Source organism: Hippoglossus hippoglossus, chromosome 1, assembly GCF_009819705.1.
Source record: "Hippoglossus hippoglossus isolate fHipHip1 chromosome 1, fHipHip1.pri, whole genome shotgun sequence".
In the NCBI taxonomy this organism is placed as follows: domain Eukaryota; kingdom Metazoa; phylum Chordata; class Actinopteri; order Pleuronectiformes; family Pleuronectidae; genus Hippoglossus; species Hippoglossus hippoglossus.
The window spans coordinates 20,488,846-20,512,784 of record NC_047151.1 but is presented as its reverse complement, the minus strand read 5'-3'; the positions used below and the strand labels follow the sequence as shown (position 1 = coordinate 20,512,784).

The 23,939-nt window shown below is 42.3% G+C and overlaps 1 protein-coding gene and 1 long non-coding RNA gene across 3 annotated transcripts in view; one reads left to right on the top strand and one right to left on the bottom strand.

The window, feature by feature from the left end:
• Positions 1 to 21,122, top strand: part of coro2a (coronin, actin binding protein, 2A) — a 33,880-nt gene extending 12,758 nt beyond the window's left edge. Inside the window, exons 1-12 of one of the 2 annotated variants that reach the window (XM_034602756.1) lie at positions 2,598 to 2,824; positions 8,624 to 8,824; positions 11,627 to 11,743; positions 12,195 to 12,344; positions 13,495 to 13,674; positions 14,477 to 14,593; positions 16,326 to 16,430; positions 16,530 to 16,626; positions 18,631 to 18,743; positions 18,855 to 18,945; positions 19,048 to 19,307; positions 20,000 to 21,047. In XM_034602756.1, the coding sequence (XP_034458647.1) occupies positions 8,624 to 8,824; positions 11,627 to 11,743; positions 12,195 to 12,344; positions 13,495 to 13,674; positions 14,477 to 14,593; positions 16,326 to 16,430; positions 16,530 to 16,626; positions 18,631 to 18,743; positions 18,855 to 18,945; positions 19,048 to 19,307; positions 20,000 to 20,137 (1,569 nt within the window). In that variant the 5' untranslated portion in view covers positions 2,598 to 2,824 and the 3' untranslated portion in view covers positions 20,138 to 21,047. Of the gene's footprint in view, positions 1 to 2,597; positions 2,825 to 8,623; positions 8,825 to 11,626; positions 11,744 to 12,194; positions 12,345 to 13,494; positions 13,675 to 14,476; positions 14,594 to 16,325; positions 16,431 to 16,529; positions 16,627 to 18,630; positions 18,744 to 18,854; positions 18,946 to 19,047; positions 19,308 to 19,999 lie in introns of those variants that run through there. The other variant, XM_034602747.1, reaches the window with a different exon arrangement.
• LOC117771926 lies at positions 9,290 to 23,663 on the bottom strand. The gene is made up of 3 exons (XR_004615669.1): positions 21,978 to 23,663; positions 18,833 to 18,835; positions 9,290 to 9,299 (listed from the first exon to the last, which is right to left on the bottom strand). It is a non-coding gene; the product is annotated as an uncharacterized LOC117771926 (long non-coding RNA).
• Between the last annotated feature and the right edge of the window lie 276 nt (positions 23,664 to 23,939).

Below are 23,939 nucleotides of genomic sequence, written 5' to 3'. Positions count from 1 at the left end.
CAGACGACTAATCAGCAATGACAAGGAAGGGAAGGTCGCTGTGGCTCTGTGGTGTCAAAGGCTTCGGCCTATTTTCTCACAGCAGGCAGCTATTAGACTGCGGCTGTGTGATCTGTGATTAGAGAGCACGCCTCTGGTTTGAGCTCTTTGGAAAGAGTCAGGGACCTTTAAGACTCATGCCCTGTCCTTACTGATAATTACCACAAGTCAGACACACGCTGGCTCGAAAGCGCCAAGGTCCGATCCAGAGCCGAGAGCCGAGAGAAAAGAAAATACAGAGCGAGACGACAAGCGGAGCCTCGGCTGCAGACAAGGAGCATAAATCAGCGCCGCCTGTCTGCTGTGATAGGAGGCGTATACACACACGGTGACATTGACTGATCACTCCACCGTCTGTCTGCCCTCTGCTTTAGTACACTGACACTGGCTGGAACATAACATTTTAAATCTGCTTGTGTCTTCCATGTTTGTTTAGTTCTCAGGTTTAGTACTCAAGTATTTCAATTTTATGTTTCCGCACAATCCTTCACTTCCATTCTGCTCAAAAGCAGGCTCCAGTTTTTATATGGTTTAATGGTTGTCGCTTTTGCTACGTGAGTATTGAGTGTTCTGGCTGACTAAAAAGGATCCCTGTAGATTGGCTGAGTTAAACTCCGTGTGTGCCCGGTCTCTTATCTCACTGACAGTGTGTGACCGTTGGACTTTGTCGTGCATTTGGGGGACATGTGTTTTTCACTCATGGTGTGTCTCATCCCCTTTAAACTCATTTTCTCAATCGACATTTCTGAGCTCATTTGACTTCTATTTTTCCTGCTACGCGCCACTTTTTATACCTTATAATTCAATTCCTTGTAAGAAAAGGTCATTTAGCATAATGATATTTACTTTGGGGATTATATTTCTGTACTCTGAAGCCGTGAACACGTTTTTTCTCTGGTCGGATTCAAATCAAAATCAGATTGAACCTCACAGTTATTTCTGTACTTTTTAATTCAGAAATATGTCTTTATTTCACACTATATGAATAAAAAGGTTCATCTCAACACTCCACACCTTACTAAGATCTCATTGCATTACAGGAATAGTCCTGATCTGAACCGACGACATGCAGTCGTGCACGTTTGTGAAATAATGATTGATACGCCCCTCTGCTCCACCCTTTTGACTCATAGACAACCCGGCTGTCAGCGACCATCCATCGACCCATTAGCTTAGCCTCCGGTGCTAATGTGCCGTTACATAATGTTTGAGCTTGACTTGGAGCGATTACCACCGCTGTGCAGCAGCAGCCATGTGAACGGATGAATGGTTCTGCAGCAGCTGGAGTTCGGCCAGACAATCCGGCCAATCAAATTGTGTGCACAGGTTTCACCTTTTATGATTCTAACTTGAAGCTTCTGAGAGAAGAGTCAGCTGGAACTTCACAGGTGGTTCCAGAGCTGCTGCCAGAGCTTATTACGTTAATGAGAAGTATTAGCTTTGGAGAACATCTGGCCTTTGCTCTCTTGTTCAGTGCAACTTATGAATCAATTGAATAAATGAGATGACACAAAAAGTCACTGTTAATACGTGAAACATAGGCAATAGTCAGGAATGTAAAAGAAAAATCCTCTTTTTGTTGCTGAAAGTCTTTACTTACTATGTACGTTTGGGCTTTATTTTGAATTATCATAAAGTTATTTAGCATTTTTCCTTTATGAGAATAGGTGACGAGGGTGAGACTCATTTAAAAGTCCCTGACTGGAAGTTGTGACTGTTTTTAACAGGTCATTTCACTAATTTATTCCATGAAACTCTTTCTAAAAAAAGATGCCAATAAGTTGCATTATGGGAAATGTAGGATCCAATATTTATTATTTTGTTTGTCATTTATCAAACAAAATTGTCAAACATTTACTGATTCAGTTGCTGATTGACGGACGTAAGGAGAGAGATGCAGAAGAGACAAATGTTTGTTTATTAGCTGCTATAATCTCACATCGAGAGTTCCTGTAGTTTCCCCTCCTGTCTTTGTCTTACCTCAAAGATGGAGTGAGACATCCTGATTGAGCAAACACTGTGGAGGAGTGACTGGAGGGAGCGGCACTCGGGGAGAGAGAGGAAGTGTGATTACCTGCTCTCTCTCTCTCTCTCTCTCTCTCTCTCTCTCTCTCTCTCTCTCTCTCCTCTCTCTCTTCTATCTCTCTCTCTCTCTCTCTCTCTCTCTCTCTCTCTCTCTCTCTCTCTCTCTCCTCTCTCTCTTCTATCTCTCTCTCTCTCTCTCTCTCTCTCTCTCTCTCTCTCTCTCCTCTCTCTCTTCTATCTCTCTCTCTCTCTCTCTCTTCTATCTCTCTCTCTCTCTCTCTCTCTCTCTCTCTCTCTCTATCTCTCTCCCTCTCTCTCCCCCTCTCTCTCTCTCTCTCTCTCCTCTTGCAGTCACCTCCCCTCTCTGGGAGTGTACACACTCCTGCATTCTCCCTGTGCTTGTTCACACACGCTCTCGTCTACATGCTGCACACACACACACACTCACCTTCTCCTCTGACTGACTGCCTGCACATCAGAGAAGAAGCTCGGACAGGACGTTAAGATTTTGGACAGGCTGCTTGTGTGTGTGTGTGTGTGGTTGTGTGTGTGTGGTTGTGTTGGTCTGCATGTGTGTGGGCTCGGCAGAAGAGGAGAGAAGCTCCATCTGCCTGACATAAGAAAAGAAGAGTGATTTATGATTATTTTTGAGGGAGGAAGGGATTTTTTTTACTCTTGCCGGTCAGACACAGAGACGTAACTTTTCCTCACTCAAGGACCTGCTGCTCCTTCTCGTGCCCGTGACAACTCACTCGACAGGGTGAGTGCTGCTGCCTCTCACACTCCCTCTTGCTCAATTGCAGACACACACACACACACACACTGTCCCTATTTTTTCCATCCGTGTTGTCTTTCTTTCATGTCCTGCTTATTCTTATTGATCTTTTACTCATTAGACCTCTGTCCATAAGTGTGTGTGTGTGTGTGTGTGTGTGTGTGTGTGTGTGTGTGTGTGTGTGTGTGTGTGTGTGTGTGTGTGTGTGTGTGTGTGTGTGTGTGTGTGTGTGTGTGTGTGTGTGTGTGTGTGTGTGTCACTTTTTACCCTGGGGATTCAAACTTTGGATTGCGTTTGCAGCACACAGGCTTGGACAAGATGAAAAACAAATCTCTCTTCAAACCAGCTCTTCGCCTGAATCCATGTATATTTGGAGACAATATAAATAACTGTTCCCTGCGTGGCAAAGCTTTATTCTGCCAGCAGCCGACTTGACTTTCACTCTTGTAGTTAATTATCCTATTAACCCAAAACTTGGACATATAGCTTCTCGTTCGCCGGCATAAGAGTTGAAGCATTTTCTTCTCTTTTCTCATCAACGTGAAACTAAAGCCGTTCCACAACAGTGCAAATGACATCATCGTCCAGCGTCCCAGTCAAGGCATCTCTACCCACAGATGGTTATTTATGGTGGTGTCCACCCTTCAGGACACCACCATCCACTGAAATATGTGCCTTGTGGTGCAGTCTGTTTGAGGTCTTTTCATTAAGCTCGGGATCCTGTTTCTCACGTCAAGGTTTATGGACCAATGAGCCACACTGCTGCTGGTCCAAACTGTGAAAGTGCAGTCAGGGCTGGGGATGTAACCTCAATACTTTTTAACTGTTGGCTGGAAATCGGCTCAGTGGGGTTGTCAGGCTTGTTGACTTATTCTTTGGTCAGATCTCCTAAATAAAAATGTTCTAGTTTAAGGCAAATTTCTGTATTTTAAAGATATAATATCATATATACATATATAGTAACAATTCTTAAATAAAATGTCAAAACGACGAGAACTTCATTATACATTTTGTTGACTTGTGTACTGACATTATCAACATGTTTCCAACCTGAGAAATCCCCAGTTTTATTCAAAGAAACAGAGTCGCCTTTTAATCGCATCATATCTTCTTAACCCGTAGCTTAGTCCATCTCTGCTAGAACTTCCAGGGCAAAAAAAAGACTTTTGTAATTGTTTTGAATGAGACCCCCGGCAGCTGAAGTTCCATATTGTACATTAAACAGTTTGACAAATCTGCTTGACTACAAAACGGGGTTAAAACATGTTTATAATGAAGCAACGATAAATGTGTTGTTTGTTGTTAAGTATTAAAACTGAAGTTTCATATCTTCACCAATATCAAAGTCTTTGAACAGTACACATCGCATTATTGGCTCATGTGTGTAAGTGAGTTAGTGTTGATGTCCTGTTTCCATTTACACTGAGCATCTCTGTGTCTAAGTGCATCTATGATTTGAATCATATCGTCCTGCGTAATACTTTTCCATGTTCTTCAGTGGTTAATGGAATCACAGCACAGGAGCTATGTGCTCTCCTCAATGGAGGAAGGGATCCATGGGAGAGCAGTGAGTTAATGGGATACCTGCTCCCGCTGTAGCCTTAAAACATGGCGGCTGAGAGGGGTTGTGTTTTAATTTCATCTGTGTGTCTGCAGTGGACCACAAAAACAATCACCATCAGAGGATGATTCCAGTTCAGAACAACTTTTCGCTCATTTTCAGTTTTCAATCTCATTTATCTCTGTGATAATCAGTAGATAACCCCCCAGGTAAGCCCAAGTTAGTTGAAAGACGAAACAGAAGCAACATTATTGCTCAAAACTGTTGAAATGTTGTAGGGATGTATTTCATTCAAATGATCCACACCCTGCCCACCTGGCTCCTGTCTGTGTTAATCATTAATTCACTTTTATCCCCTGTAAAACACCCACTTACAATAATGGCCCACTGTGAGAAAATCTGAATGTACTTCAAAAAAGTTTTACGGGACATTCAAAGAAGCGACTACGCAGAGTATGTAAACATGTTGGACTTTGAAGCATAGTTTTGAGAAACTATGAAGTTGGCCTGGGGCGTAGATCGGATTGTCAATGCCAAGACTAAGTTCAGTTTTCACTCTTAGTTCCATAGAAAATGTGCGTCCATAGTTTGTTTCTCAGAATTATTTACCGCTCCTGTATACACTGCATGTGTGCACAAAGCTGAGAGCTTCCCCAGGTAAACAGAGTGACTTAAACACACATACACACACACACACACACAGACACAATGACACACACACGCCATAGCTTGTCTTTATCCTTTCGTACTCATTCACATGTGCGGCTATTGGATTACCAGTCTGGCTGTTATCCCATTACGAGACAGAGGTTGTAAGCTGTCATCCTCATATGATATCAGAGCGTCTTGTGTCTCCCTCGCTCGGACACACACACACAATGAATAGGCGAACACATTAACCGCCTCGGCATATGTTCACACCTGTACATTCCTCGTCTTGGATTTCACTCTGAGCGTTTACAAAATATTACACGTACGCCTCGAAGAGCAGCGGGGAAAGCAGATAGTGGACTCTTGGATTAGGCTCCGTGTCACAGGGTCAGTGTTTTTTAGGAGAAGAAAGGGGCCGGGACAAACAAATGCAGGTTTCGTAAATTGGTGGGAGAGTTGGGATTAGCAGATCTCTCTCTGCTTCGTTCTTTCGTAGCTTCAGGCCTGACGCTGCTTGAGTAACAGATATCTTGACACCAGTAAGTAAACTTTGAACTCCCCCTCCTACAGTGAAGAGCGCGAGGAGTGGCTGCCGGTGTTCATGTTTATGAGTTATGAGGTGCTTCTAAGACGAGGCTACGTTCATATACACACACACACACACACACACACACACACACACACACACACACACACACACACACACACACACACACACACACAAGTACAGACCCACACAAGACGTCTGGCTGAGCAAACCAGATGTATGATATATCTTTTTTTAAACACCATATCTGTGTTTTCAGTTTAGTTTTATGGCTGTTTTTTTACTGCCCCCTTATTGAGGTCGCTGCTGTGACTCACTTAAATAAATTTCCCTCTGACGAAAAAGGACAACATCTCCTTTTGTTTGCTTTACCAGACATAAAGCCTGTCAAAGACGTCCTCGTGAAATAAAAAACGCTCTTATTTTCCTCCAGCTGTCAGGGAACGTGTCCGTCCGTCTTTTGATCAGCAGAAACCGGTGTAAAAATAGCCCCCGACAGTGTTTTCGTCATCAGCTCTGAGAGGCGCTGAGAGACAGGCCGCCCACCATGCAGCCCGCTGTGTACCTGCTGCAGCACGGAGCTGAGGGGAAGCTGCCACCGGCCTGATTACAAACCTGCTTTAGACGTGACAAGACCTCTTAGCCTTTTCTGCCCTGGAAGCTTCTTCCTCTGGTCTTGTAAGCCTCAGCGAAACACGAGCGCTGATTATATCAACCCAGATGTGCTCCAGCTTGTAATTGCGTGGAGCTTACTGAGCACACAAAAATGCACACCCACTGGCTGATGCATGCAAATTGTGAAATGTTGAAATAAAGAGTGAGTAACATTTCAAAGTCTTTCAGCCGGTTGATTCATCTCGTGCCTTTCTGGGTGTGAGCCTTGATACGATATGATATGATACAAGATACTTTATTAGTCCCTCTAGGGGGAAATTGAATGTCACCTTCTGCAAAGGACAGACAACAGGCACGAGAAAGTTGAACAACTATGAGGAAGTTACTGTTAAATGTCGGTTTTGTTTTGTCACGGTCGAGGTGTTTATGGATGATAATGATCAGGAATGTGAGTTGGTGACTGTGCGTTACATCACTGATAGTTTATCAGAGAAAACAGAGAGTTTACACAACTGCACCAATCACTGAATAGCAATGCATCTCATCAGGTCAAGTATACATGAAGAGGTACGTGATCCTGAGTAGAACTGAACTAATGAGTTGATCATTTGATTACCACAGAAAGAAATGGTTAACTTCTTGGATAATTGATAACGACAAGGTCCCTATTTGAGTGAACAGTGCACGTTCAGCTCCGAGGGTCATATGGATGTGACAGAGTCCGACTCTTAAACACCTGAGCAACAAAGCTCTTTGTCAAGTGAGGAAACATTCCTGTGTGACAGCTCTCCACGATGGCCTGAGGGCAGAAGGTGAGAGGAGGAACAGAAAACTGAGCTGCAGAGAGTCAAGATCTCCACCCGTCCACTTCTGCTCCTTTGTAATTGTCCTTTAAAAAGATTTTCAAACCAGACGTTTTTTACTCAGTCTCTCCGCTCGGCTCTGCTGCAGCCAGCCTGCAGCCATGCTAACCATATACAGCTATTTTTACTCCACTCGCTGTGGATTGGTTGTATTTATTTAGCCATCATCTGAATCACCAGTGGGCAGCCCACAGAAATCAGGCGGACGGTGTCATTGCTTTCCGGGGCAGCGTTGTTCTGGGTGACCTGCGATTTCTTAGAAAACAGAAAACTTGCGATGGGTTTGTATCTCCTGGTGTTTTGCTGTCACTCGGCTCCGTCTGTTTCTGCTCCTCGTCCTTGTTTGGGTCAACTTCCTCCACCCTTAATTCATAAGTAATGACCATGCAGCAGGCACGCAGGGAGCCAGGCGGAGTGGCAGAGCAGACATGCTGGCTGGCCGGGCCTCGTCCCTGTGGACCAGAGCCACTTATCTCTCACAATAATTACATGTACGTTGACTGGCTTAAGGAAAATGGCCAGAAAGAGGCTGAAGATTTGGGAAGTCTCACAGACCTTCCTCTTCATTTTCATTTTGTATGATATACTTGAGACAACCAAAAATATGCAAATACATCATCATGCTTTGCCTCAGCCTCTTTATTCTGGCCCCTGAGAAGCTGTTTTCACTACTTGATGAAATTCATACTTTCAGAATTACTCACATGAAGCAGCACAATCTGGTGTCTAATTATTTCATAGATATGTAAATCTTATGTCCTGGAAGCTTTGAAGTAGCAGCAGAAAGAGAAAGCTGGAATGATGACACTAGTCAATAGTGTTGTACTGTAGTTCCTCACTAGACACATGTTAACATAAACCAGCACATATATAATTCACAAGTTTCTCTGCTTGGATGAATTTTCCATTTGAGCATTAAAATCCATCGCACTGACCTTAAATGATTATGTCACATAAATTGATGTGTTGACCTGGAACTGCCAGACTTTTTACTCTGTGATTGTTGTACCACGTTCTTGTTAATCTGGAAAACAAGAAATAGTGTACAAATAACAAATAATAGTGAATAAGCTAAATTTACAGTATTGAGAAGTAATGGGAATAAAAATGGGACTGAAATTGTGCCTTGTGGAACACCACCAGACAAAGAGTAATTCTGCTTTGAGACAAGGAGTCCAGAACTTAATCACTGTATATTACATTCGGATTGACAACTGCTTATTTATGTGATGAATATGGTAACTTAACTAGTGTCAAACTAAAAAGTAAATATCATAAAAATCATTGGAGGACAAAAAGTAGAACACTGTCCACATGATTGGGAATGGATTCCCCCCAAAATGAAGGCACATCGCTTTGTTCCTGGATCAGTTTCTTTATTATGGTGGATGCTGCTCATGTTTAGCAGAACTGGTCGAATCTGCCAGAAAGAAGCAGGACTATTAATAAAAAGCCCTGTCGCCATAAATGTGTGAAATGGATGATTCTCCTTGACTGACCTATCTTTGCCTGTCTCTCTCTCTCCCTCTCCCTCTCTCTGCTCACAGATGACATGGCGTCCTCAGTACCGCAACTCCAAATTCCGCCACGTGTTCGGTAAGCCCGCCACCAAGGAGAGCTGCTATGATGGCGTGCCAATCACACGCAGCGTCCAGGACAACCACTTCTGTGCTGTCAACCCACGTTTCCTGGCAGTCATCACTGAGTGTGCCGGGGGAGGGGCCTTCCTGGTCCTGTCTATCCATCATGTGAGTTTGTGCAGCACGTGGCTGAGTTTACAGTCTAATATCCATGCATCTTTTAAAGTGGTACATGTACAATTCCACTCGGACGGCAGGTAAGAGATCCAGTGACATGGTGACATTGTTTCTAATGGAGAGAAGTCGTCTGCTACCCGATCTCTGAATCTCCATTTCTAAGCACTTCCTGTGTTCTCACTGAGAAGGGAAACTACAGAGCTAATCACAGAGTTCTTTGGTCAAGATGTGCTAAAGCTATAAAAGTAAGTTATTAGATATGATTTACTGTATAAAGCTGCAGGCAACAGCTTGGCAACCATGACTAGAACTATTTCTGAGAGATGTGTCCGTTTGAAACGTAACCATCACTGACCACAGCTGATCAGCTTTCAGGAGATTCGCAAAAATATGGAGGAACTGAACACAGAGTACGGACAGAGGGTTCCGTCTGTAAACACATCTAACATTGAGCATAAATGAGTCACTAATAGGGTAGAATTAGACTGGTTAGTACAAAACTTTTCAAATAATCCTCCCTTTGAAACAGAAAATGACTGAAGGCCAAAGTCAGACTTAATATTAAAGTAAAGCAAAACAACAGTTTAGTTTAAATATTACTGCTGAAAACACAGGAAACACAGTTTTTTTGTTAATGTGTCAGATTGAAAGCTTTGGTTCTTGTTGCATTTTTGTCTTGAGATATTTTTAAATCTGGTGTGTTGCATGCCCTGTGGTTATTTAACCAGTAGTATAAAACTATTCTGAAATGACTATGTAGAATAGTTTTAAAATTGTAATCAAATGCTTGTTTTCATTGTGGTAGTTAAAGTTACAAGTGACTAAAACTTAAAAAATGACGATGTTCCCTTTCTGTTGGACAGCTTTGCTTTTTTTGGGATAAGAAACTCAGTTTTTATTTATCACCTGGGCTGAAATGCATTGTCCTGTACATCTCTCATGGTCTCACTCTGCACACACAGCACACCTGCAACAGACAGCTCAGCTCTCAGAATATAAATAGCACAGCCGCAGCGAAGCCAAAAGAACCACTGAATACCAGGAACCCCCCCACCCCCACCCCGGCGGCTCATTCACTGTAACCTAAACATCACACTTATCTTCCTCAGCTTAAATGTGATTCCTCAGACACTTTTCAAAACATTATTTATACATAACATCACATCTACTGGTGTTGTCAGCGACGATACTGATCTGTGAATGAACTCAGTCGGACCGCTGCACTCGGTTCAATGTTCAGTCCCGCTGTACATCTTCAGAGTGATTCATCAAGCTGAACACCTCTCCCACCTTTCTCCCTCTCTCCGTCTGTCTCCGTCCTTTAAATCGTCTCTGTGAGTAATCGCCAACCCTCCTGGCATGGGCAAGAATTGCATATGAGCTAAGGAATGACATAACTCATGTGTTGACCCCCCCCCCCCCCCCCCCCCCGCCTCCTTTCACTGTCTCGAGGTGGTGAAGCTTCAGCAACCCCCTCCTCCCTCCAACCGCCTTCACATCCCACCTGTGTGTGTGTGCGCGCACTTACAGATAAGCTATTGTTCTGTGTCGTTAAAACTCATAAATGTGACAACAGATGCTGTGTTCCAGTTACCTGTGTGTACTTTACGTTGGCTGGAAGCACAGAAAGTGGTTACATCATTCCCCCCCTCCCCCCCTGTTCCAAACACGCCTTACGACCTGCACAGTAGTGTAGCCTGCAGGTGTGTGTGTCCTTACAAATAGTGTAATTAGCAGTCTTGTTGAGGCAGAAAATCTTCAGTAGCGCTCAAGGACTTTTCCCTTGACACTGGATCATTGAACAATCAGGGCGTGTGTCATTGGAGGATTTTCAACCTGCCCTGTTTGGTGCATCTGTCTTTAACACTCATGAATTATTTTGTACTAAAGGGGAAGTTCACCATCAGTTGCACATCAAGTCTTTTAGTGACATAGGTGAAAACATTATTTAATAAAAGTCTTTTGTGGCTCAAAATCTGAAGTTGACACAAGTGATGTCACTTGAGACAGAGCTTGTTTGGTTAGAAAGCATCTGGGGGTGTAGAGTCATGATGTGAGATTATCAGACCTCTTCATATCTGTGTATCTCTGCATATCTGTGTGAGGAGAGCGGCTCCAGGCTTCATCAGCCACTAGAGTAACACATTCGAGTCTCAGACTGAAATGCTAGTGGTTGAGATGCGTTGTGGGTAGTGTAGGCACCAGATTTCGACATTTAAGAGGAATACATGGAATTGCAATCTCCTCCCGTCTGTGTATGTTCATTCTTTCTTCATTCTATTATTTCGAATGACATCCCATTAAAAAAAAAAAAAAAAAAAGGACCAAACCCTGTTTCAATCTGCTGATATGAAAAGAAGACCTTGCACCAAATTAATGGATTTCCTTTATCCTCTAAACTCCCAAGTCAACTGCAGGTTTGCCTTAGTTTTTATTGTTTGAACTTGGTTGTCTCACAGGGACGGAAACCATTTGGATAAACGTAGAGTTTACAGGTTGTTTTAGTTAATTCCTGGAAAGTTTGTAGTTAAGCTATAAAAGCCTTTTAACACAAAGGAGCAATTTGCCCATAAATGGAGTATAAATAAAAGAAAAGCCTTGTTGATGTTTTTCAGCAGCTTAGTCACGTTACAATAAGTCCAACTGTGTCGATAAGAAACAGTCACAATCACATTTACAAAATACAAATAATTGAAATAAAATAAATAAAAACCTAAGAAATGCGACTGAACTAAAAAAGTATGACCAGTAAAGTCTTACTGATACTAATGTTTTTGTGTATTTTTCTACCAGACAGGTAAAGTGGACCCTCACCACCCCCGAGTATCAGGCCACAGAGGCAACGTCTTAGACATCAAGTGGAATCCCTTCCATGACTACTGCATCGCCTCCGCCTCCGAGGACTCAGCGGTTTGTACACACACACACACACACACACACACACACACACACACACACACACACACACACACACACACACACACACACACACACACACACACACACACACACACACACACACACACACACACACACACACACACACACACACACACACTGACATGTTATCATTTGCCCTGAAATAGTTTAGTGAGGAGTCATTCCTCATCCTTGACATGGAATCTCTGAAGACAGAAAAAGAAAGTAAGAGTAAACACACTAACACACACTTTTATAAAACTAAGTTTACAAACAGTGTTTTGAGGCCACATCAGTTATTATCCATATGCAGTCGACTGCACATCCTTGGATTATTTCCATACTGACCCTTTTACAGAACTTCAGAGGTGTTCTGAGACTGATATGGGCTTTTGTGTGTGTTTTTTAATTCTGAATGTTGTGTGTGTTTGTCTGTCTACAGGTGAAGGTGTGGGAAATCCCTCCTCATGGTCTGATGAAGAACCTCACAGTACCGTGGAAGGAGCTTCAGGGTCACAGTCGCAGAGTGAGCCTCATTGAGTGGCACCCGACGGCGAACAACATCCTCTTCAGTACAGGCTACGACTACCAGGTAACATAAACATACACACTGACCCTAATGCAGACTTTTAGGCTTTTCTATTTAAATTATAATTAAGTGCTGGTAATACTGGGTCCGGGGTCAGACCTGTTCACGACAGGAAAATTTGCAGAACATTCAGGTGAGGGGGGGCACTTGTGCACAGCATGCAGGAGGCAGAATATGACGTATAAATTCAGCTGGGTTTTTGTTGAGAGCACTTTGACTCCGCGTGGGCCTTTATCACCAAAAGCTCTCAAATCTTGTTGCCTGTCCAAGCTGACATCTTTGTTGGCATCGTCTTCGTGTATGACTCCACTTTTTCATCTTGACATATTTGTAGTCTTCTAGTTTTTCAAACTTCACAAAGTTAGAACCTTTCATCAACACGTCCACTCGCTCCCTCTGAAGTTTCCAGACATCATCCTGCTGTTTTGTCACATACGCTCACTCTGACATTTCACTAGGGCAGTGGCAGCAAAAGTTCCAGAAAGTGCTTGGAGCAAATTACGCTTGGAGACATTTGTGTTCTCATACACAGCCCCTCTGGAAAGTATCCAGACTTCAATGCATGCCTGAAAGCAGCTTAAGGTGACAATAGATTAACCGAGGAGGTGCTGTGACATATACTGTCGACAAATATATAATACAAGGCCGCCAAACAGGTCACAGCTGTTTGTAGCAGCCTATTTCTCTCTTGCAGCTACAAGAGCTACACAGTCCACTGTTTATTCCAGCGTCGACCCGTCAGTAGTTAATACTTTACGAAGCATCACAAGCATTTCCTACCTCATAAATTCACTTTCACTCGAAAGCACCGACAGTGTTCTTGTAGCGGGTGTGACTTTGTGATGTGTTGATGCTTTGAAGGTTAGCATCCCACCTCCCAGGACTGTCACCGAGGAATTTATTGTCGAACACCAGCGATGGCGGCTGTAGATGTAAAGAAACCAAATATTCACACGGTTCTTCTTGCATTAATGGTTTCCCTATGTGTGTCTGTATAAATGGTCTCGCAGCAGTCGGCAGCACACGTTCCTCAACAAACTCTGTTAATAAGAACATTTCTGCATGAAAAAAACATTTCAATGCAACTCTATCGTGTGAAATGTTCTATATATCAACTTCAGACATTATGCATATTGTATGTGTGTGTTTCCAGATTATGATCTGGAACCTGGACTGTCCAGAGCAGGTGATCAAGAACCCCGTGCGGACCATCAGCCACCACACAGACGTGATCCTCTCCATGTCGTTCAACACGGACGGCAGCCTCCTCGCCACCTCCTGCAAGGACAAAAAGGTCCGACTGATGGAGCCGCGCTCAGGAAACCTCCTGCAGGTAATGCTCAGTGTGTGTGTGTGTGTGTGTACGGGCTTGTGTGTGTCTGCATTTGTGTTGTTTGTATCTTCATCTGGATTAAGTCAATTAAATTCTGCAAAAACTATTCAAGGAAATACATTGTTCTTGTTTTGATAATGTTACTTCAGGTTCAGCGAGCCTATGTAAAGTACCGATACATTTAGTAATTTTGTAATTTATCACTGTTTATTTTTATATTGGAAATCTGTCAGGCTGAATAGCATTTCTGTTTTTGTGTTAGTTTTGGGACTTGCATTTTCTTTGATGCTTCGATTTCTGAGTTTACTTGAGGACTTCTCTTAGTTGTGTTTGCAGCAACAGGAAGGAAACTGTGTCTCTTTGCAATTGTTAATACAAATTTTAAATGCCTGGGGGGATATAAAATTGATATTTAATATGAATCTAAACCGATCAGATATTCTTCAGTGAAATCAATAAAACCTAGAAACCATGAGCCCTAGTTGTGGTGTGCAGTCTTACAACATCCAGTGTTGCATAAGTGGAAGTTCCCTGCTACTTCTCCTGCTCCCAGCCAGGACACCCAGGCACTCATCCAGCACCACACAGCCAAAACTGACACCTCTGGCCTGGACTGGCCTCAGCATAACTCCACAGACCTCTGGGTCAGCAGCCAGTGACTCACTCACTCGTCTGCTCTCACTTCTGCCGTCTGCCAAACAAGCACACGTGGACAAATAAGAATCATTTCCACACAGTGCGATAATATTGAAAACTATTGCCCTCAGATCTTCGATGTTCTGATGAGTGTTGGGTTTTGCAGGAAGCCAACTGCAAGACGCACAGAGCCAGCAAGGTGTTGATCCTGGGCAACCTGAAGATGCTGCTCACATCGGGGGTTTCACGCTGGAACGAACGGCAGATCGCTCTGTGGGATCAGGTAAGAGCAATACAGGAAGTTTCTCCGTGACAAAGTAACCTCATCTCCCTCGAAAGGTCCACCTACTGGATTTCTTTAATAAGGCTTTCGGCTGCGCTTCACACTTTTAATCAGAGAATGGAGCTGGAGCAGGTGTCATCACATGGGATCACATGACCGAGGTTCAGGTGACGTGACAACACCTGAGCTGCGTCTCCTGCTCTGCGTCCATTCACTGAACACGACCATGAAAAAGTTGAACAGTGAAAAAACAGGAAAATGGGTGTTTGAGTTTTAAACATTTTGTCACACGTACTATTCCTATAACTCAGAATGAACTTCCACGGTCAACAAATATCGTTGTGGTGAATCAGAGTTTCTTTATTACGTCTCAACATTTTTCCTGATCAGAAACAAACGCTGTCACTCTTCATTCTTTAGCTACCAAGATATTGAAAATTCACATTCTTGAAGGTTGTTTTACTCTTTTCTACACATAATTGTTATTTCTAGTCGTACAGGCTTCACCTACATTAATAATTACTGAATGTGTTTCCTGCCCTCCTTATTCATCCATCTCTTTCTGCAGAGATGTATCTACTACGGATGCAAAGTTATACGACCCACATAAGAAGCTCAATAAACCCACCAAATGAAGTCATGTTCACTTTATTACATCATGACCAGAGAGGTCGTGACTCCAGATGAGCTTATTTCATCCCCCACACCATTAAAGCCCCTGAGCATCAGAGAGTCAGGATGAGAGAAAGAAAAGACGTAAACACTCAGTTGACAGTTTATTAGAATCACCTTCTAAACCAATAGTTCTATAATCTTCAGAGGTGGAAAGTCCTATTTATGCAACTTAACACTTCTTCTCCACAACAGTTCTGAGGGGAAACACTGCTCTTTCTAATCCTCCTTCTTTCCCCTCTTGTCAGTTTGTCATCTATAGTTCATATTTGCTTTTCATATTAAAGTAATGCATCAGTGTTGTATAAGCCTATAAAATACAGTGGATTAGTGTTCACTAAATCAGTCAGTTCCAATGGATTCAGTTTGTCAGACTCAGAGGTTAGAAATGTTTTTTTTAATTATTCAATACATCTCAAAAAACAATAATAATAATAATGATAATAATGATGATGATAATAATAATAATATATCAGTCACATGAGCCATTCTTTTTGCTGATTTAATATTTAAAGTATATTTCACTAATAATATTTCTCTAGTTTAAATAAAGTAAATTTCAAATACATAGCTTTAACTTGTAATGGAGTACTTAAATGAATTACTCCTAATTACTCCTTTACCTCTGATGGTCTCTTGTGACGCTGCAGAACGCTTCCAGCTTCTGATGCACAGCTCCGCCACCTACTGGACAAATTAGTGAACAACCACTCCTCGGTGTATCTTCGTATGAATTCACGGAGCCTGAGTTAAAGTGGAGCCAAAGTTATTCTCTTCATGATTATGTCAGTACCCTGATCTCACCTGTTGGTGTGTGAGAGTGTGGCTGCAGCAGGCTGCTGTGTTTTGGTCAGAGTGTATCGTGGGTGGAGGATTACAGCTGAAGCATGGATTAGGGATTGAGCACTCAGTATTTTTAATGCAGCATCGGAGAGTGCTCCTCATGCAGACATGGATTTAAATGATGCAGGGTTTTTTGATATGAGGGAGAGCTGTACATGCCACTGGTGCTCCAGTTGTTGTTTTGATCCAGCTGTTGATCTTTGTGTGTTTTCTGTAGGACGACCTGTCTGTGCCTTTGTTAGAAGAGAACCTGGACGGTTCATCGGGAGTCCTCTTTCCTTTCTATGACCCTGACACACACATGCTCTACGTGGCCGGGAAGGTGGGTCTCTGAAAGTCAACAGACACTGTACAAACATTTCATACAATAAATACTTGGGAGAATATGAATGGTACAAATGTTTCTCCTGTGTCTCGTCAGGGCGATGGGAATATCAGGTACTACGAGATCAGCTCAGAAAAACCGTACATCCACTACCTAACAGAGTACCGCTCACCCTTACCGCAGAAAGGAATGGGTAAGGAACACACACCCACACACACAAACACACACACACATACTCATCCCTACTTGTCTCTCTACAGTTGTGAGGACACTCATTAACAAAATCCATTCCCTAGCCCCTTACCCTAACCTTAACCATCACAACTAAATGCCTAACCTAAACCTAATTCTAACCTTATTCTAAACCTGACCCTAAAACCAAGTCTTAATCCTCAAACAGCCATTTGAATTCATGAGGACCAGCTAAAATTGGCCCTCATAACTGTAGAAAGACATGCAGGCACACAGACACACAGACACACAGACACACACACACACACACACACACACACACACACACACACACACACACACACACACACACACACACACACAATGTTAAAAACCGCCAAGAAGGTTATGTTTTCCTCAAACTACTGGACAGATTAGCACACAACCTGGTGGAAGGTTTCAGGACGAGTCAGGGAAGAACCCATTCAGTTTTAGGACAGATCCAGGGGGGGGATCCAGAAATGTTTATTCACTTCCTTAACATGGCGTACAAATTTTTGTGAATTCCTAAAGAATTTTGGTGCAACTTGATTGGATTCAAGGGGACTATGGTCTCTGAGTGCCAGTTTTCTCAATTTAAAATGAATGAAATGTAAAAACCTGTCCATGTCAGTTTGGAAGCGACACCTGCCTCATGGCTGCGCTGACACTCCTGCACCTGTAAACAAAGTTGCTGTGCAAATGAGCCGACCATATTTGCATATACAAACCAGGTGATTAAACCGAGGTCATAAATCACGTGAACCGATGCAGCAGGAGGTGAAGCCTGCAAACATCCTACAAGGATGTTTTTAATGTTATCCTGATATTTTGCTTGCTGAGTGTGGTGAAGGTAGAAGTACAATAGAGACGGGGTTTGTTTGGGATAATAAACTAAATGTACTGTGTGTGGGACGAGACAGCAGCTGCTCGGTTTTATTTTGCCATTTACTTTTGTGGACATCATTTAATAGAACTAACATGGACTGCAATATAAAAAGTTGCATGATGTCAGCATTTAAAAAAAAATAATTTATAGATTAGATTCTTTTCTATCATTGTTCTCTTTTAAAAACATCTTGTGACTACAATGGCACAGAGTAGATTTAATACCTCCTCCAAGGGCCAAAGGTCTCTGTAAACTCAATCAAGCTGTACCAAATTCCACCCACTCATCGGTATCAGTTCCTTGAATAGACCTGATTTTTTAAAACCAAGATCCATGAATTATTATCTGGGAAATCAGTGAAAATATCAAAACATCTTGCAGTGTTAAGACGGACTGTGGCACGATTGTTGGTGTCAGTGAGCAGCAGGTCTGAAGACAGAAATACTTTGTTAATGAGAGAGGTGAGAGGAGGGTGTCCCGACTGGGGGGGGAGCTACAGTAACTCTGATAACCACTCTTTACAACTGTGCAGAACCATCATTTCAAAGCGTCAGCCGGCCAATGTCAGCATCTTATATCGGCCACTTCTTTCTGATGTGAATCGAGTAGAACACCTTTGAGATGTGATAGAACAGGAGATTGAATTTGCAGCTAATAAATGATGTGATTTTAATCATGTCAATGTGGAATCTCAAAGGAATTTTTATAATTTCTTTTGGAATCAGTGACACGAAGATCCGAGGTGGTCTTGAGAGCAAAGGGAGGATCTACTCAGTATTAGTCTGGTGTTTCTAATAAAGTGCTGGTTCAATGTATCTCACTGTGACAGCACAGGTATCATGTAGCACTGTAGTTCAGCAAGAAATATAGTTACTCACCGGAGCGTTTCAAGGGACTGTGTGCTTACTGTGCTTACACATAATTAATAGGAAAGGTTAAGTCCCATCCCTCACCACCACCCCAGGTATACACACACATTTAGAAACCTCTATGAAGCCTTTGGCAGAAAGCTGGTGCCACAGGGGCTTCGTTCATCAGCTGTTCTCAAGGTAACTCTCTCAACGTCCCTGGTTACTCAGCATGTGTGTTCTCCCCCAGGTGTGATGCCAAAGAGAGGCCTGGATGTGAGCTCCTGTGAGGTGTTCAGGTTCTACAAACTGGTGACAATCAAGAGTAAGATTGAGCCATTATCCATGATTGTTCCTCGCAGGGTAAGAGTACACTGATTCACATAAACTTTCAACATAGCATCAGTTTGTGGTTCAATACATATTAGAAAACGTTGGTGTCTGTGTGTAACCATCTTGTGTTTGTGTTTGCAGTCAGAGTCGTATCAAGATGACATCTATCCCATGACGGCAGGGAACAAGCCTGCGATGACTTCAGAGGAGTGGCTCAGTGGCATCGTCAAAGGTCTGAACACATTCATGCACGTGTGTGTGTGTGTGATGTATTTTGTATACTCTGGCCACGTGTACAGGTTTGCAACTCATCTCCCTCCTCTTCGTCTTCCAGGCCCGGTGTTGATGTCTCTGAAGCCCGGAAGTCAAATAGCAGAGTCGTACTCGGAGATGAGCAAAGGCCTGGGACATTCACTGGACACCCGCAGGTCTCAGAGCCGACCGGGCATGCTGCAGCTGGCGTACATTCAGGACCAGCTGGGGAGCAAAGACGGCAAAGAGAACAGCGGCAACGGAGATGATGACAGGAGCCGGCTGGCCGTCAGCAACGGAGAGGACCCTGCACTTTGCTCTCCTCCGAGGACAGAGAACGAGGTGCTGAAGGTTTTTAGTGTCTCCACCTGTAGGGGTGTTCTCTCCTTTTATATCACACAGTTTATGTTCAACGATTTAGTTTTGACAATATTCCAAGGATTTTGGGGCGATATTTTTATTTTATTATTATTATTATTTCTATTTCTTTTAATTGATGGCTGTTTGGGTTGGTCGGTCCACCACTTTGGTTTTAAAACATTTAAACTGTTCATGATCGCTACAGGATAAACCCTAATTAGTTTGGTAAATCTATTCATCTAACGTCACCATGAGGGTGAAGCATCGGGGCTGCCATCGGTGGCGTCGTTTTTCTGCCCGGCTATAAACCAGGGAACTTCGGCGTGTTGGTTAAGCGAACACTTTTAAACCTATTTGTTTAAGTTTTGTTTTCCTGGTACTCACTGTATGTCGAGTAATGCTAAACAGGAGTCAAATTCCTTGTATGTGCACACACACTTGGGCCAGTTCTGATTCATATGCTGATGAGATTCCTATTTGGGTTTTTGAGAAAACTGTACCTCTTGACAACTACTGGATCTTTACTGTGCAATTTGGTTTTATGGCAGCGGCACAGTGAGAGAACACTGTGCAGTGAGACTTTAGTGAGTAAATCAGATTAAGGGGACCTGTCTCCCTTAACTCCTGTAAAAAAACAACAACATGAATATATTGTTCCTGTGTTTCGTCCACAGTTGCTTCTCAAGTTCCACAAGCAGCAGGAGGAGATCCGGCGGCTGAGGGAGCTCCTCAACCAGAGGGACGTGCGGGTCAAACAGCTGGAGCTGGAGATTAAGAACATCAAAAACACCCAGCCTCAGAGCGCACTTTAAGATCTGCCCGACCTGCAGAGTCACCTTCACCTCCTCACGGGACACATGCATCACTATATAAACTTACTAACCCTACTCTGATGGCACCGCACTCTTTTGCAGGGTCCTGAATCGCTCGCTTTCCCGATGAAACGAGACCCCATACTCACAGCACAGGGGGTGATTCCAACCTTGACTTTGTGTTTTTGCTTTCTTTTGTCTTTTCTGTCACTTCTTCACAAGATGCACATATTCTTTGTTCATGTACATACACTTCAACACTGAGTCTTACCCAGCTGTAACAAGTTTTAAAAACTCTTTGCACCTTTTGACCTTTCCCCTGTTTTTCTTTTGTACGCTCCACAGCTATGCAAGTGTGTTGTACTAGCTTTTTTTAATGCTCTTTGTAGCTGAGAGGTTGACGGGTATGTGTGGGTGTGCCTGCGTTGCCTGACTGATGTGGCTGTCTTGTCTGTGTGTAGTTTGGAAGTTGTTGCAGGGCAGGAGCAGACGTCCTGTGTGATTGTAATGACAACGCTGAATTAATTTTCTATGCTTGGTGACTGTTTTGTCCATGATGTAAACTACTGTTAAATGGAGACGTCCCTGAGACGTTTGGACCCCGGCTGTACTGAATGTGTGCTTGGATGAGAGTGAGCTAAATGAATGAGAAGATCACGATCCCGGGTGTTCCATTGAGCTGCACATTATTTGCTGAATTTCTTTTATTTCTGAATGACTGGACAAATATTGACAAATCAATGTTTCACAGCAGCTATTGTGTAAGCCAATTCTGTAACTGATGCCATGTAGCAGTTTTGATCTTAATTTTTTTATATTTATTTTAAAATACAGTCAAAAACAAAACAAATAATAATCATGATCTTGAATTCATGTTTGTAATTTGGGGGGAAATACATCACACAAAGTGTTTAGAGGCTGCTTGATTTCTCCTGATGTGAACTCACTGTGAAGAAAAGGTTTAAAGCCATTATAGAGAACTGAACCACTTTAGACCTCCTGGTTTCCAATGTGTTTTCCCACAGAGTGCCTTTCTACTGCCCTTTGTAAAACTATACCATGATAGACTGAGGTTTTCTGTTCGTAGTTGAAGCTAAAATATCTCAGACAGTCAGTGGAGTTTGAATAAATCACAACTGATTAAGATTATGAACCATGATAAACACGAGCTGTCACTTCTCGCAGGTTGAGGTTGAGTCTTTCATTTCTAGATCGGTTAAACTGGCTGCCATCTAACTTGGTACGTTGGTTTGTAGATTTCCACGTCTCGCTCACGATACATTTATGTAACTTTGGTGATCCGGTAACTAGCAGCATCATCAGGTCCAAATTTGGACTTGTCCATTACTGTGGTTCAGGACCAAACTGATGACATCATCCTCAGGTGTTCTGTTGTTACAGCTCATTTGCTATTGTGAGTATGCTAACATGCTAATCTAATATTTTAAACATGGTTAACATTCAACCTGTTAAATGTTAGCATATTAGCATTGGCACTGTGATTACATTTTACATTACATTTTAATGGAATATTTTAAACATGGTTAACAATAAACTTGTTTAACATGAACTTGTTAGCATTGACACTGATTATAGTATGACAGCATGCTTACATGCTAATGTAATATTGTAAAAATGACATATTAGCATATTATCTTTGTCATTATGGTTCATTTGTATTTAACTCACTGAATAGACAACATAACCAGACCTGGTTATTTGACCCACTTTGGTAAATGTACCAACTCTATCTAAATATATCAATATCACACAAATATAGTTATACAGTAACAGGATGTGATGTCACCCATAGTGCACACGCTCAAGCAGAAGCTAGAACTTTTATTGTCAACGCACAGAGCACATTAACATTGAGCAGCCTGTAGGCTTATCCACACAAACCTGACATATTAAAGACCAGAAAAGAGAAATTAACGGATTTAAAACATTAAAAAATATATTTAAAATATGTTCAGGTGTAACTTATGGAAACTGAGATAGCTTGTTATCGATATGTGCTCTTTTGTTTTACCTAAACATATTTATCGCAGCAGCTTACTGGTGTTGCAGTAAGATTGCTGATATTGCTCTTCTGGATGTTTCACGTATGCTGACCATTTACAGAAATGTAGTGGGTTATGATTCGAGCTGCTGCGTTTGTGCATCAATCTCCAGATCCACTTATTCTGGAGCTTTCAGTGATCTTCATCAGCAGAAAAGGTCTGTGAGTAGACCTGGTGCAGCTTATTGGAGCTTGTGACGAATGAACTCAGGCTCAGCTTTTAAGTCAATAACATGAATAATAAATGTTCAGAATAATGGCTTATTTTAACAACTACAGCTCAGTGACAACTGAGCAAATTTGTTTTCTCATTTGCTCATGAAAACATTATGTTCAAAGGCTCCAAAACAATCAAGTTAGTGAATATTATTCTGCCCAAATAATGATTTTTGAATAACTACAGCTCAACATTTACTTGCTGGTACAAATAAAAAGGTGAATTGTTTTTTAGAAGGTGTACAGAGATTCCCAGTATGATATTTGAGCTTTGAAATAAACTCTGTGAGAAAATATATTGTCTGTGTGAGGCTAGTGGAACAGAAATGAGCTTAAAGGTTTTTGCCTCTTTACATTTAACATCTTACCACATATGATAAACTTATAAATGCTGTGTCTGTTTTTAGATGCTTAGAGCCACAACAGGCTTTCAGTTAAACATTGTAAAAGTGTATTTACTCTGAGCCGCTGGTGAAGACCATCCTCGGGGTTTGTAGAGGTACAGTATGTTTTTCCTCAAGGAACTAGTGCATGGTGTTTGTGCCACGGTGCAGTCGGACCAGTCTGAGGCAGCTGATTTTTGACCTGATTATTGTTTTTAACAACAGGAACACATTCCCTTTTCTCTCACTAACTTGTTGAGAGAATAAATCTGCTGATAGACTTGTAAATATGCATAGATATCACTGAAAAGGAGTATGCTCTTACCAAAAATACCTTTTGGAAAATATCAGATATTGTGAGTTTGATATTGCATGTGCAAGAACGATCTCTTACAGAGAGAATTCTGCAGTTGCATAGACAGTGGTTGGGAAGGTAAACTGAGGTGTGGTTGTTGTTGTTGTTGTTGTTACACAGATACTGTAGCTGTTAGTAGATAACCAGTCTGATACAGGATGAGAGAATACACAGTATCCACACCTGCATTGTAGTCAGAGGCACAAGCTCCAGAATGATTTTCTAGATTTGGCCACTTGTAAAAAAAAAAAAAAAAAAGGTAACACGTGAAAACTGCCAAACTGACACACACACTGGTTTCAATGCAGTGGTGCTCTGACCCCTGTGACCTCTGTCAGGACAGTTCTAGCACAGCTTCATCTCTAGCTTTTGTCCAGGAGCAGCGGCGTCCAGCCAGGGTCAGTCCCAACCCCCGCCGCTGTCAGTGGACAAGTTTCAACACTTTCCCACCATCAACTGCTGCTTTGACATTAGTTCAAGGCCTGATTGGGTCGTTCCTTCACCTTTAACAGTTTTAGGTCACCGCTTCTTTCCTTTTCTGTCACAGAACAATTGCAAACTGGAGACTCATATCCACTTTTCACATAGAATTTCTCCAAATGGACGTTTACCTATTAAAAAAATACATATTTGTATGTTTCTGGTATTTCTACCTCTCAAAAGCCTGCCTGGAAAAAGCCATGGAAAATAATAATTATTTAAAACGTGTGCCAAATGTGTGCATTTAAAAAACAATCACAGGTTGGGGAATTCAGTAGCTTGAGGCAGAATTTAACACACATAGAT